Below are 18652 nucleotides of genomic sequence, written 5' to 3' on the forward strand. Positions count from 1 at the left end.
TTGGCACATAGCTTTCTAAATTAACAATCTCAACTCTAGGAGAAATGGTTTCAAAATGTAGTTAGTAGTACCAGACTGTTGTTAAGTCATTTATTAGATTTTCTTTTTTAATTTATTTGTTTTATTTATTTATTTTTGGTGGCATTGGGCCTTCGTTGCTACGCATGGGCTTTCTCTAGTTGCCGCGAGTGGGGGCTACTCTTCATTGCCGTGCGTGGGCTTCTCATTGCGGTGGTTTCTCTTCTTGCGGAGCACGGGCTCGAGGTGCGTGAGCTTCAGTAGTTGTGGCACGCAGGCTCAGTAGTTGTGGAGCACGGGCTCTAGAGCGCAGGCTCAGTAGTTGTGGCGCATGGGCTTAGTTGCTCCGCAGCATGTGGGATCTTCCCAGACCAGGGCTCAAACCCGTGTCCCCTGCATTGGCAGGCAGGTTCTTAACCCCTGCACCACTGGGAAAGCCCCATTTATTAGATATTTAAACATATTCTTTGTGTCCAAATCATCAGCTGACAAAAGTGCTAAGAATAAGAAATAATTTCTCAGCAAGGCTCCTGGGAGCCTTTATTACTGCCTCCTACAGCTCTGGGGCAGGTTTGGGTACTTCTCTTCATATTATAAGATGTCACTGAAAAATGGACATTTCACTGAAGATTAGAGGACACGGAGGGGAGGGTTCCATTCAAAGCCACCAAGCAAAACTTCCTAAAAGTTGCCTGTAGGCATCCTGTTCTCCTGCCTTACACCTCTCATCTCCTTCCTTCTCCCTGCCTTGCCTCTGAAATGCGCTCCAAGTTTCAAAACTTCATGTAGAAAATAGAAACACTGAAGTTTGCCATCCACCCAGCCTCTCAAGGACCATTTATTATCCTCAACTGGATGCCTTATAAAGGGGGGAGATGGGATGATGGTGTCTGTCTCATTTCCAATGCCGAGTGGTTTCTCAAAGGATTCAAACCACAAAACATTTCTCTTCTCTTCTCTAGGTACAGGAGTAAAATTCTGCTAGTAAGAAAAATCAGATTGTTTTTCTCCAAACCATTAACATGACAAAAATACATAAAACAAAGTAACAATGACAGAATGTTCTTAATCAATAAATTCTCCATTTAAAAGGCCGTGATCAGCATAAAAAGAATTCACACAAACTTTAGGATCTTGATTACATCTGAAAATTTCAGGAAGAGGGTCCAAGATTTTCATTTGAACCACTACTTATAAGAGCAAAAAAAGGGGGGAGGAATCAAATAACTACAGGAGATTGAAGAAGTAAATTATGAGGCATCCTATCCTCTACAGCCTGTAAAAAGACTGACATGGATCTCTAGGCAAAGCCATGGAAAGATGGCCATTGTATTTTGTGAATAAATAAATATTGCTAAATTATGTTTGAAAGGGATGAACCAGTTTTCACTACCAGCATATTGGTGATTGCCTGTTACTCTACACACCCTTGATAATGCATTGAGTTAGTAATCTCTCTCTTATTTTAAAAAATATTTATTATTTATTTATTTATTTTGGTTGCGCTGGGTCTTAGTTGCAGCAGGTGGGCTCCTTAGTTGCAGCACACGGGCTCCTTAGTTGTGGCATGTGAACTCTTAGTTGTGGCATGCATGTGGGATCTAGTTCCCTGGCCAGGGATCAAACCCGGGGCCCCTGCATTGGGAGCGCATAGTCTTAACCACTGCACCACCAGGGAAGTCCAGGTAATCTCTTTTTAATTTTTGCTAGTCTGACAGACTCATATGCACATATGTGTGCGCTCATTCTTGCGTGCATGCCCACACATGCGTAAAATCTCTTTATTCTAATTGCTAATGAGAAATGAGTAAAATCTGTTTACCATCCAAATTCTTTCTTTTTTCCCCAAAGGCTCTCCAGAGATTTATTTATTTATTATTATTACTATTTTTAACATCTTTATTGGAGTATAATTGCTTTATAATGGTGTGTTAGTTTCTGCTTTATAACAAAGTGAATCAGCTATACATATACATATATCCCCATATCTCCTCCCTCTTGCGTCTCCCTCCCACCCTCCCTCTAGGTGGTCACAAAGCACCGAGCTGACCTCCCTGTGCTATGCGGCTGCTTCCCACTAGCTATCTATTTTACATATGGTAGTGTATATATGTCCATGCCACTCTCTCACTTCGTCCCAGCTTACCCTTCCCCCCCACGTGTCCTCAAGTCCATTCTCTACATCTCCATCTTTATTCCTGTCCTGCCCCTAGGTTCTTCAGAACCTTTTTTTTTTTTAGATTCCATATATGTGTACTAGCATATGGTATTTGTTTTTCTCTTTCTGACTTACTTCACTTTGTATGACAGACTCTAGGTCCATCCACCTCACTACAAATAACTCAATTTCATTTCTTTTTATGGCTAATATTCCATTGTATATATGTGCTACATCTTCTTTATCCATTCATCTGTTGATGGACACTTAGGTTGCTTCCATGTCCTGGCGATTGTAAATAGAGCTGCAATGAACATTGTGGTACATGACTCTTCTTAACACGTCCGTTTTTTTTTGTTTGTTTGTTTTTTAAAAATTTATTTTATTTATTTATGGCTGTGTTGGGTCTTCGTTTCTGTGCGAGGGCTTTCTCAAGTTGTGGCAAGTGGGGGCCACTCTTCATCGTGGTGCGCGGGCCTCTCACTATCGCGGCCTCTCTTCTTGCGGAGCACCAGCTCCAGACGCGCAGGCTCAGTAATTGTGGCTCACGGGCCCAGCTGCTCCGCGGCATGTGGGATCTTCCCAGACCAGGGCTCGAACCCGTGTCCCCTGCATTGGCAGGCAGACTCTCAACCACTGCACCACCAGGGAAGCCCCCATGACTCTTTTTGAATTATGGTTTTCTCAGGGTATATGCCCAGTAGTGGGATTACTGGGTCATATGGTAGTTCTATTTTTAGTTTTTTAAGGAACCTCCATACTGTTCTCCATAGTGGCTGTATCCATTTACATTCCCACCAACAGTGCAAGAGGGTTCCCTTTTCTCCACACCCTCTCCAGCATTTATTGTTTGTGGGTTTTTTGATGATGGCCATTCTGACTGATGTGAGGTGATACCTCATTGTGGTTTTGATTTGCATTTCTCTAATGATTAGTGACCATCCAAATTCTTGAAGAATCAGTTTGTCTACTCTTCTAGTGCACAAAGCTGATGGGATAAAATTAGTTACTTTGATTTGTTTTGAAACTTTCTCTGCCCTGGTGGTAAAGGCCTATTTGAAGGGTGCTAAGAAAAGAAAAATAGAAGAGGAGAAAACATTTCCTAAATGTTCCTCATTCTATGAGGTCAGTATTATCCTGACACCAAAGCCAGACAAAGACATTACAAGAAAAGAAAACTACAGACTAATATGCTTTATGAATATAGATGAAAAAATTTCAACAAAATACTAGCAAGTCAAATCCAGCAGCATATTAAAAGATTATACACCATGACCAAGAGAGACATTCTAGGAAAGCAAGGATGATTTAGTATATGAAAATCAATTAATCTACCACATTGATAGAATGAAAGGAAAAAAACACATGATCATCTCAATTGATGCAGAAAAAGCATTTAACAGTATCTAACTCTCACTCATAATAAAAACACCCAACAAACAAGGACTAGGAAGGAACTTCCTCAATCTGGTAAAGGGTATCTACTAAAATCCACTTAAAAGGAAGGATTGAAAACTTGTTCCCCTAGCAACAAGACAGGATGTCAGTTCTCACCACTTCTATTTAGCATTGTACTTGAAGATTTAACCAGGTAAATTAGACAAGAAAAAGAAATATAAGACATATTTTATTTGGGAAAAAAGTGGGAAAGAAAGAAGTAAAACTACATTTCCTGTATCGTTCCAATTTTTTTTTTTTTTTTTTTTTAGTATATGTGCTGCCGAAGCGAGCACAAAACTACATTTCCAATGACATTATCTTCTATATAGAAAATCCTAAAGAGTTGATAAAGACACTGCCAAGACTTAATAAATGAACTCAGCGAAGTTGCAGGATACGAGGTCAAAATACAAACATAAGTTGTATTTCTATAAACTAGCACTGAACAAGCTGAAAAAGAAATTAACAATTCCATTTAAAATAGCATCAAAATGAAAAAAGAAAACAATTAGGAATAAACATTACCAGGGAGGTATAAGACACTCAAAATTATAAAATAATACACTACTGAATGTAAAATAGATAGCTATTGGGGAAGCAGCCGCATAGCACAGGGAGATCAGTTCGGTGCTTTGTGACCACCTGGAGGTGTGGGATAGGGAGGGTGGGAGGGAGACACAAGAGGGAGGGGATATGGGGATATATGTATATGTATAGCTGATTCAGTTTGTTATACAGCAGCAACTAACACAACAATGTAAAGCAATTATACTTCAATAAAGATGTTAAAAAAATTATAAAATATTGCTGGAAGAAATGAAAGAAGACCCAAGTAAATGGAAAGACATCCTGTGTTCATTGATTGGAAGACTTAACATTGTTAAGATGGCAATACTCTCCAAATTAATCTACAGGTTAAAATAAATTCCTTTCAAAATCTCAGTCGGCCTTTCTGAAAAAAGTTGACAAGCAGATCATGAATTTATATGGCAATTCAAGGAACACAGAATATAAAAAATACTCTCGAAAAAGAAGAACAGGGGACTTCCCTGGTGGTCCAGTGGGTAAGACTCCACGCTCTCAATGCAGGGGACCTGGATTCGATCCCTGGTCAGGGAACGAGATCCCACATGTATGCAGCAACTAAGAGTTCAAATGCCACAACTGAAGATCCTGCACGCCGCAACTAAGACCAGGCACAGCCTAAATAAATAAATAAATAATTTTTAAAAAAAGAAAAAAAAGAACAAAGTTAGAGAAGTCGCACTTCCTGATTTCAAAAGTCACTACAAAGCTACAGTAATCAAGACTTTGTGGTACTGGCATAAGGATAGACATATAGATAAATGGAATATAATTGAGAGTCCAGAAATAAACTCATACATTTATGGTCAACTGATTTTTGACAAGGGTGCCAAGACAATTAAATGGGGGAAAGAATAGATTTTTCAATAAATGGTGCTGGGACAACTGTATATCCACTTGCAAATGAATGAAGTCGAACCCTTGCTTCACATTATATACAAAGATGAACTTGGGATGGATCAAATGTAAGAGCTGAAACTCTAAAACTTTTAGAAGGAAACATAGGTGTAAATCTTTGTGACCTTGCATTTGGCAATGATTTCTTAGATTTGATACCGAAAGCACAACTAACAAAAGAAAAAATAGAAAAATTGGACTTCATCAAAATTAAAAATATTTGTGATTCAAAGAATACCATTGAGAAACTGAAAACACAAGCCACATAATGTGAGAAAATATTTTCAAATCACGTATCTGATAAGGGTCTGGTATCCAGAATATATAAAGAACTCTTACAACTCATTAATAAAAAGACATTTAACTCAGTTTTAAAATGAGCAAAGAATTTGAATAGACATTTCACCAAAGAAGACATACAAATGGCCACTAAAACATTAAAAGATGCTTAACATCATTAGTCATTAGGGAAATGTAAATCAAAACCACAGTGGGATACCCCTTCATACCCTTGGAATGGCTATAAAATGATAGACAATCATTGTCTATCATGATAGACAAAATGATAGACAATAGCAAGTGTTGGTGAGGATGTGGAAAAATCAGAACCCTTATATATTGATGATGGGGATGTAAAATGGAACAGCCCCTTTAGAAAACAGTTTGCAGTTTCTTGAAAGGTTAAACATGGAGTTACCAATGATTCAGCAATTCTACTCCTACCTATTTACCCAAGAGTACTGGAAACATGCTTCCACACAAAAACTTGTACATGAGTATTCACAGCCACATTATTCATGATAGCCCCAAAGTAGAAACAACCCACATGTTCATCAACTGATGAATGGATAAACAAAATGTGATATATCCATACAGTGCAATATTATTCAGTCATAAAAATGTATGAGGTACCAATACATATTACAACATGCATGGACCTTACAAACATTATGCTAAGTGGAAGAAGCAAAACACTAAGGTGAGTGAATGCTAACGGATAGGGGTTTCTTTTTGGAGTGACGTGCATGTTCTGGAATTAGATAGTAGTGATGGTTGTACAACTTTGTTCATATTCTAAAAATCACCGAATTGTACACTTTAAAAGTATAGTATGTGAATTACATCTCAGTGAAAAATCAGAAGTGTTAATTTTTTTGTGTTAAGAAATTAGAGTGTATTTGGTATTTTATATAGTTTAATATTTAGAAACTCACACCTAATAGAATTCTGGGACAGTCTTAAACTATAATTGAAAATGTGTAATTGAGTAATTTAGACTTTGATTTAAAATTGAAATCTTCCTAAGTTTATATACATTATTAGCATATCTAAGAGAATTTTAGCCATCAACTTATTTTGTAAGTTTAATGTATCATAGTAATACTCAGGCTTTTTATTTTCTTAAGTCAGATAATAGAAGTATTTGGAAAGGAAAACAAATATAGAAAACTTAAAATTCAGCCTCAAATGTTTTCATTTGTTAATGGAATCAACTATTTTTTAAAATATTTATTTATTTGGTTGTACCAGGTCTCAGTTGCGGCTCGCAGGCTCCTTAGTTGCACCATATGAACTCTTAGTTGCGGCATGCATGTGGGATCTAGTTCCCTAACCAGGGATCGAACCCAGGCCTCCTGCACTGGGAGTGCAGAGTCTTAACCACTGCACCATCAGGGAAGTCCCTGGAATCAACTATTAACTAAAGTTCCCTTAACAATGACAGTTAACCTTTGTTAAACTTATAAATAAGATAATAAGATATGTAAGCTGAATTTCAATTCTGTAACTTTAATAAATTAATTATTAGTTTTAAAAAGCAAAATATGCCTGAAAAATCTCCCCTTTCTTTTCTGCCCCCCTCCTTTGCTGGGGTGACAGAACAGAGTTACTTGTGTCCTCATAGAGATAGTCTATACATAAGCATGCTTTTTTACTCCCACTCCCACCTTTTTAATTCTCTCCCTTCTTCAGAATGACCTCTATGAATAGCCAACCCTGGACGGTTTTTGGGCTGGTACTTCACTTTGAGTGGCCGGAAGATGCCACTGCAGTGACAGCTCTCAGGCCCAGTAGGCCATCTGTGAACTTGCACCTCAGATTTGGAGATAATAGTTGTTAGGGGCTGAATTGTGTCCCCCCCCCCACCAATTAATATGTTGAAATCCCAACCCCTAGTATCTCAGAATGTGACAAATAGGAAATTGGGCTTTCAAAGAAGTGATGAAGTTAAAATGAGGCCATTAGGGTGGGCCCTAATCCAATCTGACTGGTGTCCTACAAGGAGGAGGAAATCTGGACATAGAAAGTGAAACAGGAGGGAAGGGGGCAGGGCGCAACCTTTAAAAGAATGATATAGCCATAGGACATGACAAAAACTGGTTAGAACTAACTAGATCCAAGATGGCGGAAGATTTGACTTCCAGTGGACCTTGAGCCTCATCATACACTCATTGTAATACATTAGCGTAAGGTAAGTGACACACCCACCAGTGCCACAACAGTTCTGAGGCCAACCATCAAAGACCAGAAAGTGGGCTGTGGCCCAATTCCTGGAAATCTCTGCCCCTCCCCCAAAATTGTTGGAATAATCCTCCCACTCATTAACCTATGAAATTACCCAGCCCATAAAAACTAACCATGCAGGCTCTAGAGCACAGGCTCAGGAGTTGCGGCGCTTGGGCTTAGTTGCTCCGCAGCTTGTGTGATCTTCCTGGATCAGGGCTCGAACCCATGTCCCTTGCATTAGCAGGCAGATTCTTAGCCACTGTGCCACTGGGGAAGTCCCAAACCTGCTGACAAATTGATCTTGGACTTCCAGCCTCCAGAACTGTCAGAAAATCATATCCGTTGCTTAAGACACCCAGTCTGTGGTATTTTATTATAGCAGTCCTAGCAAACTACTACAACAGTTCTCTTTGATCTCATGCATTCTTTCAGTGGACTTCAGGAATTTGTATTGTTATCCAAGCTGTTTCCTCCCAGATGGAAAACTCTGAAAGCAAGTAGAAGTTTTAGCTCTCTCCTTTCCCTCTTGCAGACATGCCCTGTCCTGCAGGTCTCGCCCTGGGGCTGCTGCTGCCTCCTCCCCTTTGAACTTTATTCTTCCCTTATTTTGCACACCTAGCCCTTATCCTGAATCTTACAGGATGCTCTAACCCTAAACACCCTCAGGGTACCAAACGGGAGGCACAGTTGAAAAGGCTGATTTGCTGTGAGAATAAGATTATTCTCTTATTTGTAGAGAATAACAAATAAATTCTTTACAAAACTGGAGGTTTTCCAGTGCTTGGCTTTCAGCACAACCTAATAGCTTTGTCAGCTGATTTTTAAATTTTTTTTCCATGTGGGATCTTAGTTCCCCGACCAGGGATCGAACCCACGCTCCCTGCATAGGGAGCACAGAGTCTTAACACTGGACCACCAGGGAAGTCCCTTAGCTGAATATTTAATTTAAAATGATTTTTTTTTAAATTAATTTATTTTGGCTGTGTTGGGTCTTCGTTTCTGTGCGAGGGCTTTCTCCAGTTGCGGCAAGCGGGGGCCACTCTTCATCGCGGTGCGCGGGCCTCTCACTATCGCGGCCTCTCTTGTTGCGGAGCACAGGCTCCAGATGCGCAGGCTCAGTAGTTGTGGCTCATGGGCCTAGTTGCTCCGAGATGTGGGAGCAACATGTGGGATCTTCCCAGACCAGGGCTCGAACCCGTGTCCCCTGCATTAGCAGGCAGACTCTCAACCACTGCGCCACCAGGGAAGCCCCTAAAATGATTTTTTAATGATAGATCTTGTTTTATTTTGTTTTTGCTTGTAACAGAAGCAGTCAAGGAATTGAGTGATACTGCTACACAAAACTTTTTTTTTTTGGCTGCGTTGGGTCTCGTTGCTGCACGCAGGCTTTCTCTAGTTGCGGCGAGTGGGGGCTTCTCTTCGTTGAGGTGCACGGGCTTCTCATTGCAGTGGCTTCTCTTGTTGCAGAGCTGGCCCTAGAGCACGTGGGCTTCAGTAGTTGTGGCGCACGAGCTTAGCTGCTCCATGGCGTGTGGGATCTTCCCGGACCAGGGATGGAACCCGTGTCCCCTGCATTGGCAGGCGGATTCTTAACCACTGCACCACCAGGGAAGTTCCCCCAAACTCTTTTTTCCTATAAATTTTTGGAGGTTAGTGATACAGAAAAATTTTAAATGCAATTTGACTTTCATTGTCCACAAATATTTCAATTCATGAAACTTAAAAAAATGAAATCGATTTGGAATATTAAAATCTTCATGCAATGCTTTATTGCAATGCTCCGAATACAGATGGGGCTCAGGAGTTAGCATTTTTAATAAGCTTACCCAGGGAACTACCAGGTTAACAGATGGAGGCTTTGAGGATTAGGATTGCTATTCTGATGGATAGTCTTTAGTATGGTTTGGAAACCAGGGCGGGGGTGGGGTGGGGTGACTGTGGGGCTCCCGCGCATGGAGGCCTCTTTTTGTCGCCCTTTCCTCGTGGACCAGACTCCAGCCTCCATGACCTTCCCTGAGTTCCAAAGGGCAGATTCGTACAGTTGCTCATCAAGGGAGGAGCAGCCAAAAAACCACCTGAGGAGAGATTAGAGGGACCAGAGAAGCTCATCAAGATTAAGAGACCCACCACCTGAGACCCTGCTCACACCCTCATCTTGTCAGTAACCCCACCCTTGGAGTATTGTTATAAAACTCCTCATCAAATCCTTCTGGGTTGGGACACATTTTTTGAGACAGCGGCCTGTTCTGTCCCCCTTTGCCTGGCAAAGCAATAAAGCTATCCTTTTCTATTTCACCCAAAACTCTCTCCAAGATTCTATTTGACAGCGGTGCACAGAGGCCGAGCTTTTGGCATCAGTTTCCGTGACAAGGTGTGAAAGTCCTATCTGTATTCATTTAAGTGACTTCATGCTGAACGGGAAGTATTTTAAATGTAAACGATGCATTTTATAGCATAAGATGACATGTAATCTTGATGTGTTTCAAAAACTATGAATTAATCTTTCTACGGTAACAGAGAAGGAGTTGTATCTCTCTTTTTTGGGGAACAGTTTTATTGAATATAATTCATATGCCACAGAATTCACCCATTTAAAGAGTACAATTCAATGGCTTAGGTGTGTTCATGGGGTGGTGCAACTGTCACACAATCGATTTTATTATATTCTCATTATCCCAAAAGAAACATTGCATCCTTTAGTCATCATCTCCAAATACCTCTATCCCCACAGCCCTGGGCAACTATTAATCTACTTGGTCTCTCAGGATTTGCTTATTCTGGACATTCCATATAAATGGAATCCTAAACATGCAGTCATGTGACTGGCTTCTTTCACTTAGCATAATGTTGTAAGGTTAGTCCATGTTGTAGGGTGGGTGTATCAGTATTTCTTTCCTTTTTTTAAAAAAAATATATTTATTTATTTTTAATTTTTAAATTAATTAATTTATTTATGTATGGCTGTGTTGGGTCTTCGTTTCTGTGCGAGGGCTTTCTCTAGTTACGGCAAGCGGGGGCCACTCTTCATCGCGGTGCGCGGGCCTCTCACTGTCGCGGCCTCTCTTGTTGCGGAGCACAGGCTCCAGACGCGCAGGCTCAGTAGTGGTGGCTCACGGGACCAGTCGCTCCGCGGCATGTGGGATCTTCCCGGACCAGGGCTCGAACCCGTGTCCCCTGCATTGGCAGGCAGATTCTCAACCACTGCGCCACCAGGGAAGCCCTATTTCTTTCCTTTTTATGGCAGAGTAATATTTCATTGTATGGATAGTCTACATTTTATTTTTCAATTCATTAGCTGACATTTGGATTATTTCTACTTATGGCCTTGTGTTGTGGTTAATATAAGCTTTACATGGCTTGAGAAAGAATGGCTATAAGACTGTCTAAAAGAGAATAGTGATGGAAGAGGTAAAATTTATGTATTAGATAATTGGTAAAAAGCAGTTCAGGGAGATAAAAAAGCCAGGAGGAACTGTCAGCATAACATGAACTTAAAAAGAAAAAACAAACAACTGGAATTTTATTAATCTTCCTGAACTACTTGCAGCTGCATCTATCAGGTGACCTGTGGAGCTGGACCTTTGTCAAATGGGGGCTGCTGAGCATGGGAATCCCTTGTTGTCTGGGGCATCCACCATTGTGTGAGAGGCAGTTTTTCTCGTGACAGCCCAAAGGCCATTTTCCTGTTTTCTTTGACCCCCGGCCATGAGAGCAGGGTGAGTAACCTAGACTTGACCAATCAGATAATCCTGCCTGGGCAAGTGACCCAGAGATAGAGGCATTCTGAGTGCATGTCGATTGTGGGAGCAGCTACAAACTGAATGCTCACTGAAGTAGGGCCTGAAGGAGCCTGCTGTGGCCATGGCAGCAATGTCCTTGCCAGTCTCTTCCTGGGCGGGATTCTGGCTGTGGTTCTGGCTGCTTAGCATGGGAGAATAGCCAAGAAAATTCTGAAAAAAAGTAATGAGGAGGGACTAGCTGTACCAGTTGTTAGACTTTATTATAATTAAATACCATGTTGTACTTATTTTATTTATTTATTTATTTATTTTTGGCTGTGCCGCGTGGCTTGTGGGGTCTTAGTTCCCTGATCAGGGATTGAACCTGGGTCCTCGGCAGTGAAAGTGCCAAGTTCTAACTACTGGACTGCCAGGGAATTCCCTGTACTTGAGTTATTTTTAAAGTTTATGTATAGTAGTTAAAAATGGTAAAAAATTTAAGAAGGAACAGTTAGAGACTGAAATCTCTTAGAAATTATTATAACATTCCTCTAGAATATTTGGCTTCCTCATCATTTTGGAACTCACATTTGAATCCTTTTTGATTGTTGTGTGTAACCAGCAGAAGTGATTAACAGTTGAACCCTCTTTCCCCTATCCACCCCATCTTTCTACCTGAACACGATGTAGGGGCTCATTTGTATTACTCCTGCTTAACACAAATAGAAACAGAGACATCTATAATAAAAGACAAATATCCATATTTATTACATTAATAAAAGACTAACATCTTATTTTCACCCTTCTATGCATTGCCTTTTTCATAGCCTAAATGACCTTTTCTCTTTGAGTATCACTATAAATCAACAGCTGCTCACACACTCAACATGTCCAAATAATAGTTTATCACAAACTAGACAGTAGGACACCCTTTCAGCTGACTCCTCTGTCCTTTCAGTATCGTCCCTGCTACTTTCAACTTTTTTTTTTTTTTTGGTTTCTGTCAACCAGATATTTCAGATACACTTTGATTCTTCCTATCATCTGAAGATATTGAATCAGCTACCTTCCATGGTGTCCAGGTTCCTTTTAGTGGATATTAGTGTCTAAATAAGGGCTGGAAAATTGTATTTCTAAAGTCATAAACTCTTATTGATTTTTCTAATTTACCCTGGTACCAGCTTCTACTTTTATTACAGTATATGATTTTATCAACCAATAACATTTTCCTTTATATCTTCTAACTTTCTAAAAACTTCATAGGATAGTTTGGCATATACATAATAGGTGCTTATTATGTTGAGTGAACTCTCTAGAAAAAAATGAGTCAATTGTTTTTGCAGCAAAGACACCTATGTGAAATGATGTACCTGGACATCATTTGATGGTAGTTGCTGACTACAGTCAAGGAGAGGTAGGGTAATGTTGGCCAGCTGCCTGGAGAAACTGACTTGCACCAGAGGCAGTGATGAGGGTCTCTTGGCAAAGGTGTCTGTCCTTTTTTCTGGCACTCTGCTTCTCTTGACCCTCTACTCTTTCCTGTATTAAGGCGAGAGTTTACTCTCTTCTGTATATAACTACTGTAAGAGTCCTGTGCCGTTAAGTTTTGAGTTTAAACTCCAAGGGAGGACTTGAACAGGGCTTCAAGGTACCCTTCCAGTAAGGTGCCCCCCTGTTGGGCAGGCAGAGCTCTTAGGCCACCCTGAAGGTGGCTCAGCAGTCTAAGGCTGGCTGGCTGCCTATGGGCCAGGTGGCCATTCCCTGTTTGCTCAGCTACGACAGAAATGTGGTCCTATGTGTAGGGTCATGCACATGTGCCCAGTATGTCAACCTAGACCTCCCAGTTCCAGAACTGCATATCCACATTAGAAATGACTGGCTAGAGTGGGAAATCATGCAGTCCCATTATACTCTTTACTAGTCTGAGTAGATTGCCTTCCATCTTCCCAAACTGTGAAGCTAAAATCTGGGTATTACAAAAATTGTCAATTATTAGAGGAATGTGTAATGATATTTCAAAGCACAAAGAACACTGTCCCTCAGAAATGGGAGCTACCTCAAAATTTTATGACACCAACTTAGGATCAGAATAATTAGAGAAGTCTCAATTAAAATCAGTACAGATATACAACATGGGGAAGAGATATTAACTTATTAGACTTATTAGCTCTTCAAAAAAGAATATAAGAAAGATTAAGTTTTGGTATCTTATTTGGCTGAAAGTAAAAGGAATTCTGAATGCCTATTTTGATGATGAACAAAAAGGCCCCAAACAGGTAAAACCTGAAAGACCACTGGAAGCAATACATATATATCTTAGATATCTTTCAGGCTGAGTCCACGATAAAAGTCACCCTGCAAGCAGCTAGAATTCTTTCAAAGCTGGCTCCATTCTTGGATTAGGATGCTTCATTCCTCTTTGACCCAACAGATCTTGCCATTTTCTCCAAGCCGTACAGTTCCACTGGCCACCAGCTGGAGGGCTGAGGGAAATATTTTATGTTCTGCTAATTTTACTCTTTCAGATAGAGTTTCAACAGTGTCACCCCTCTTCACCGGAACAGCTTCTTGTAAAATAATTTGTCCAGCATCTACGTCTTCCTGGTGAAGAAAGTGAGAAAGTTTTGAACATTACCTCTGCCAAGTACAATTTACATTAAATACTAATAAGATTTTGGTAGAAAGAGACATACTTACAGCTACAAAGTGCACGGTGCACCCAGTGACAGTGACCCCGGCATCCAGGACTTGTTCATGGGCATTTGAACCCTTAAACGAAGGGAGCAAGGATGGGTGGATGTTGAGCATTTTCCCTGGAAATTAATTAAAACATAGTGGTCAGAATTTAAAAACCCTATGTATTCTGTTAAAGGAACATACACTTTCCTGTCTAGAATCAGGAGTCAATAGGAGCAAGGTTTTTCTAGGATGGGTGTTTTCTTTGTCAAAGACAGAAATGAGGAAAAGTGAAATACACATTCTCATCCAAGGAGGCCCTGGGAGCAGCAGGTTTCTGCCTTGCACAGCTGAAGACACACCGAGGGGCTTCTGAACAGGCGCCTGCAGTGACTCAAAGCTGGATGGGAGGGGTTCTAATCTGGATCATAGGGCTCTTGAAGAAAATTCAGCTTGTCCCTGGCACATAATATTAGAAAGACAGGAGGTTCCTGCGTAGTGTCTATGTGCTTGACTTCTAACCATGAAGTGGCATGTTCATATGTGACTAATCCACAGATGCCGGATTAGTCAGTCTGTGTGCCTTAAGTCACCAAAAGCATTGCCTGTGGTATATTACACCACAAGTGCTCTAACTATATTCACTTAAGAAAACAAACTCTCCGAAGAGGAAATACATTTATTGACCAAATATGTGCACAAAAAAGAACCACAGGAAGCAGTCAAAACTTCTGTGGGAAAGGCATTAACAGCAGATACTATGTTATCTGGCAACAATGCCTTCCTTTCCATCTTCTGGCAATGGTTCACACTTCCTCAGAAGAGGAACTCTATTTTGGGATACAGAGAGTCACCTTCTCTTGCTTCTGAACAAGTAAAAATAGTCTCTTCCCAATATTTATCCAGAAGATGAAATAGTACGTTTGTAGTAATGTGAAACCAACCTAAGCTACATTAGAAACTGTAATTATAGCAGGCCAGAGAAAACTGATAGAGAAAGCAGGATAATAAATCATTATTCTTTGGGCTAAAGGCAAAGGAAATTCCGTTATGACGTGTGTCAAAATAAACCGTCACAGTAAATACCATGCATGACTGGGATTGTTTGGCAAGTTAACCACCGTATGGCCCATTTTCAGTAAATTCCTCAATGCAGTATCAAACAATTTTTGCTTACCATTCCATTTTCTGACAAAGGGGCCAGATAAAATTCTCATGAATCCTGCAAGACAGACTATGTCTGTAGAGAACTCTTCAAGGACTTGGTCTACTGTAGTGTCAAATGCTACACGATTTTTATATAATTTATGATTAATTACCTAGGATAGAAAAAGATAAGTACAATCTGTTTCCAACAAATTACCAAAAATAATTTAAAACTCAACCTTTACATAGACCATACTTCACCTCCTTCTGAAGATACACGTGATGTCAAGAATTAAGTAATGGACAGGATGAGTATAAAGGCAAGCGCAGCACCCACCCCAAATCCAGGCATCCAAAGAACACTTGGGGGCAGATTATGAGTTTAAATAATCTTGAAAGATACTTTTCAAAGTAACTTACTCTGGTGGGAATTCCGGCTCTTTCTGCTTTATCTAAGCCAGTCACTGCAGCTTTGTTGGAGATCACAACAACAATGTGTGCGGAGCTACTTGGCTCCCGAGTACTGTCTATGAGAGCTTGGAGGTTTGATCCTGAAAAAGGGAGAAAAACACAGGTGAGTGCACACTTCTTTAAAACGTTTATACCATTTTGAATAGGGAATGGTCAAGATTTTTGAATAAAAATGGCTCAGAGGGCTTCCCTGGTGGCGCAGTGGCTGAGAATCCACCTGCCAATGCAGGGGACACGGGTTCGAGCCCTGGTCTGGGAAGATCCCACATGCCGCAGAGCAACTAGGCCCGTGAGCCACAACTACTGAGCCTGCGCATCTGGAGCCTGTGCTCCGCAACAAGAGAGGCCACGATAGTGAGAGGCCTGCACACCGCAACAAAGAGTGGCCCCCGCTTGCTGCAACTAGAGGAAGCCCTCGCACAGAAATGAAGACCCAACACAGCCAAATAAATAAATAAATAAATAAATAATAATTAAAGGTGCTAATAATTAAAAAAAAAAAAGTCTTAGAAAAGATTGGCAAAATATGTGAGGCTTTAAAATTCCGTTCCTCTTAGAATAATGGATTAGTATTTTACAAAAACATAGGCACTCCTGGTTCAAGGATATATAATTGCTCCTGCAAAATAGTATGATTTAGCATAGCAGTAGAAACAGTATAACATGATTTTAAAACTGATTGATGAGGAATAAGCTGCTTAATTAAGAAAAAAATCAACCCTCTGAAGAAGAACAAACCACTATGACCCTTACAGTAGTTTCTTTGCTTTACCATCAACTTGGGTCTGAAGTATACTGAAACCTTAAAATAGACTTGTAAAGCAATTATACTTCTGGGAAAGTTAACCTAAAGAAATAATCAGATATGCACTTACGAACTTATTGTATATTTAAAAGAATGTTCATAGCAATGTTACTTAAAACAGTGGAGGGAATTCCCTGGCCGTCCAGTGGTTAGGACTCTGCTCTCACTGCTGAGGGCCTGGGTTCAATCCCTGGTCGGGGAACTAAGATCCCACAAGCCGCATGGCGTGGTGCAAATAAAAAAAATAAAAAATTTAAAAAAAAAGGAAAAAAGAATCATACTATATCCATCCATATGAGAGAATACAATGCTCTTAGTACTTCATTTACCTCGCTGTCCGTAAGAGTCAAACACAAATTTTGTATTGTTACTACTAACAACTTAAAAAAGCCTCAACTATCCTAAGACTTTTCAACTACAAAGCTATGATTCAAAAGAAGTTGGAATTTCCATTGTCTTTTCTAGCTTCTCTCTCTTCAGCCATCTTCCCAACACCCTCTACTTTTCCTTTAGAAGCTGTTTCAAATGCCTGAGAAAAGTGGAAAGACTGAGGATGTAGAAAAGATAACACTCCTTAATGATACCTAGCCCCAGTACTGAGAGTGTTCTCACAGTCGGAAGGAGGGTTTTTTTTTGGCGGGGGGGTGTGGGTGGGAGAAAAGGAAGAGCATTTCTACAGCTCTGTAGTAAAGAGGAAGCCACATCTCACCTGTCCCAGATATTAAGACAGCTACTCTTGCCTTTTTTGGTTGAACAGAGAAATGATTTTTCAGGGTGCCATTCTCCAATACTGATCCATTTATTTGCATGGTTTCAATCAGATGCTTGACTTTCACACGAGGAGAACCTTTGTTTCAAACACACCCAATAAATAAAAAAAGAACAACTGTGAATTAACAGTAATATGGAAAGAGAAGTGTTCTATAAAAACTTTAGAGTACTGTATTTTATTCTGAAAGTAAGATATGCAAGGACTAAAATAATAGGTTTGCTTTACTTATCGTCACTCATTCATACAAACTTCCTGATGGTGAACATATGTAACTGCCCACTTCAACTAAAAGCTACAGCACTATATCTAGACATAAAGTGGATATGTTACTGCCTGCCAGTGTTCTGTCTGCCCTTTCCTGCAAGTCTTGCATCCACAATAGTGTTATGACCTCTTGGCTTCAAGGGTAGGCATGTGACCCAAGCAAGGCCATTCAAAGACTTGATATAGGATCTTGAGAAAGAGAGGGCCTCTCTTACTGCAATGTGAGTTGAAGGATGTGGGCTCAAGACATCTTTCCGGTATTTGGAGAGCCTGCCTGAAAATGAAAGCCACACAATAAAGGGATGAAAGGCAGATACAGACAAAATAAACAAGCCTTGACATCTCTGTTAGAGAATCTGATTTGGTTTTCTGTCAATCTGCCAATTTCTAGTACTTCTAACAGAGTTCTGAGTCATACACAGTACTGGTCAGGGTGCTTGCTCACTACTCCTTGAATTGAGCTGAACCACGAAGCAGAGCCTGAGACAAGGTCTTACATGTGAGGTGATTACTTTGGGAAGTGATCCTAGGGAACCAGAATGAGGATGGGGAAGAGCCAATATAATAGTGTTATTAAACTGGTCACCACTGTGGGCAATTGGGGCTTGATTCCACTGAGAACCTCAAAGGAGCCATGTACACTGTGCCTCAGAACCGCTCCCTTCTTCTGTCCCTAAAGTGGGCATTTATTCACTAGTTCTCACCCCGCTGGTCAAGGGTTGTCCTGCAGGGTGCAGTTGTGCATATGTGACTGCTACACAGAGGCGTCAGAGCCCTGAGGCAGAAATGAAGAGATAAGTGCTATTACTGGCATGGGTGTTTTCATGTTACAGCTGCGTAAAGACAGCTGCCATATCAATGGCTTGAAATGGAGCAACTAAATATACCGAAGAGCAACTAAATAAGGAACAGTTACCTTCAGGACATGCAACCACTCTGCCGATCACCCAGGCTTCTTCCTTGTGCTGCTGAATATCCTGCAGAATCTGCTGTGTCAGATCCTTTGATACCACGAGGGCAGCCCCAATCCCACAGTTAAATGTTCTGGCCATCTCTTCTTCAGAGAGGTGTCCTTCCTGCTGTAACCACGAGAAGATCCTGGGGATCCTCCAGGTCTGGGCGTCTGAAAACAGGCAAGAGTTGTTCAATTAACCTATTATTGACACAAAGTATAGAAGTATGTACATATACAAACC

At 40.6% G+C, this 18652-nt stretch overlaps 1 protein-coding gene across 2 annotated transcripts in view; it reads right to left on the minus strand.

Moving 5' to 3' along the window:
- Positions 1 to 12066: 12066 nt before the first annotated feature.
- The window catches only part of GART (phosphoribosylglycinamide formyltransferase, phosphoribosylglycinamide synthetase, phosphoribosylaminoimidazole synthetase), a 29440-nt gene continuing 22854 nt past the window's right edge, over positions 12067 to 18652 (minus strand). The window contains exons 17-22 of one of the 2 annotated variants that reach the window (XM_007183711.2): positions 18373 to 18579; positions 17130 to 17267; positions 15565 to 15695; positions 15176 to 15317; positions 14020 to 14135; positions 12067 to 13923 (exon numbers count right to left, since the gene is read on the minus strand). In XM_007183711.2, the coding sequence (XP_007183773.1) occupies positions 13732 to 13923; positions 14020 to 14135; positions 15176 to 15317; positions 15565 to 15695; positions 17130 to 17267; positions 18373 to 18579 (926 nt within the window). In that variant the 3' untranslated portion in view covers positions 12067 to 13731. Of the gene's footprint in view, positions 13924 to 14019; positions 14136 to 15175; positions 15318 to 15564; positions 15696 to 17129; positions 17268 to 17671; positions 17731 to 18372; positions 18580 to 18652 lie in introns of those variants that run through there. The other variant, XR_009008202.1, reaches the window with a different exon arrangement.

The sequence above is a fragment of the Balaenoptera acutorostrata genome, chromosome 4, assembly GCF_949987535.1.
Source record: "Balaenoptera acutorostrata chromosome 4, mBalAcu1.1, whole genome shotgun sequence".
Lineage (NCBI taxonomy): Eukaryota > Metazoa > Chordata > Mammalia > Artiodactyla > Balaenopteridae > Balaenoptera > Balaenoptera acutorostrata.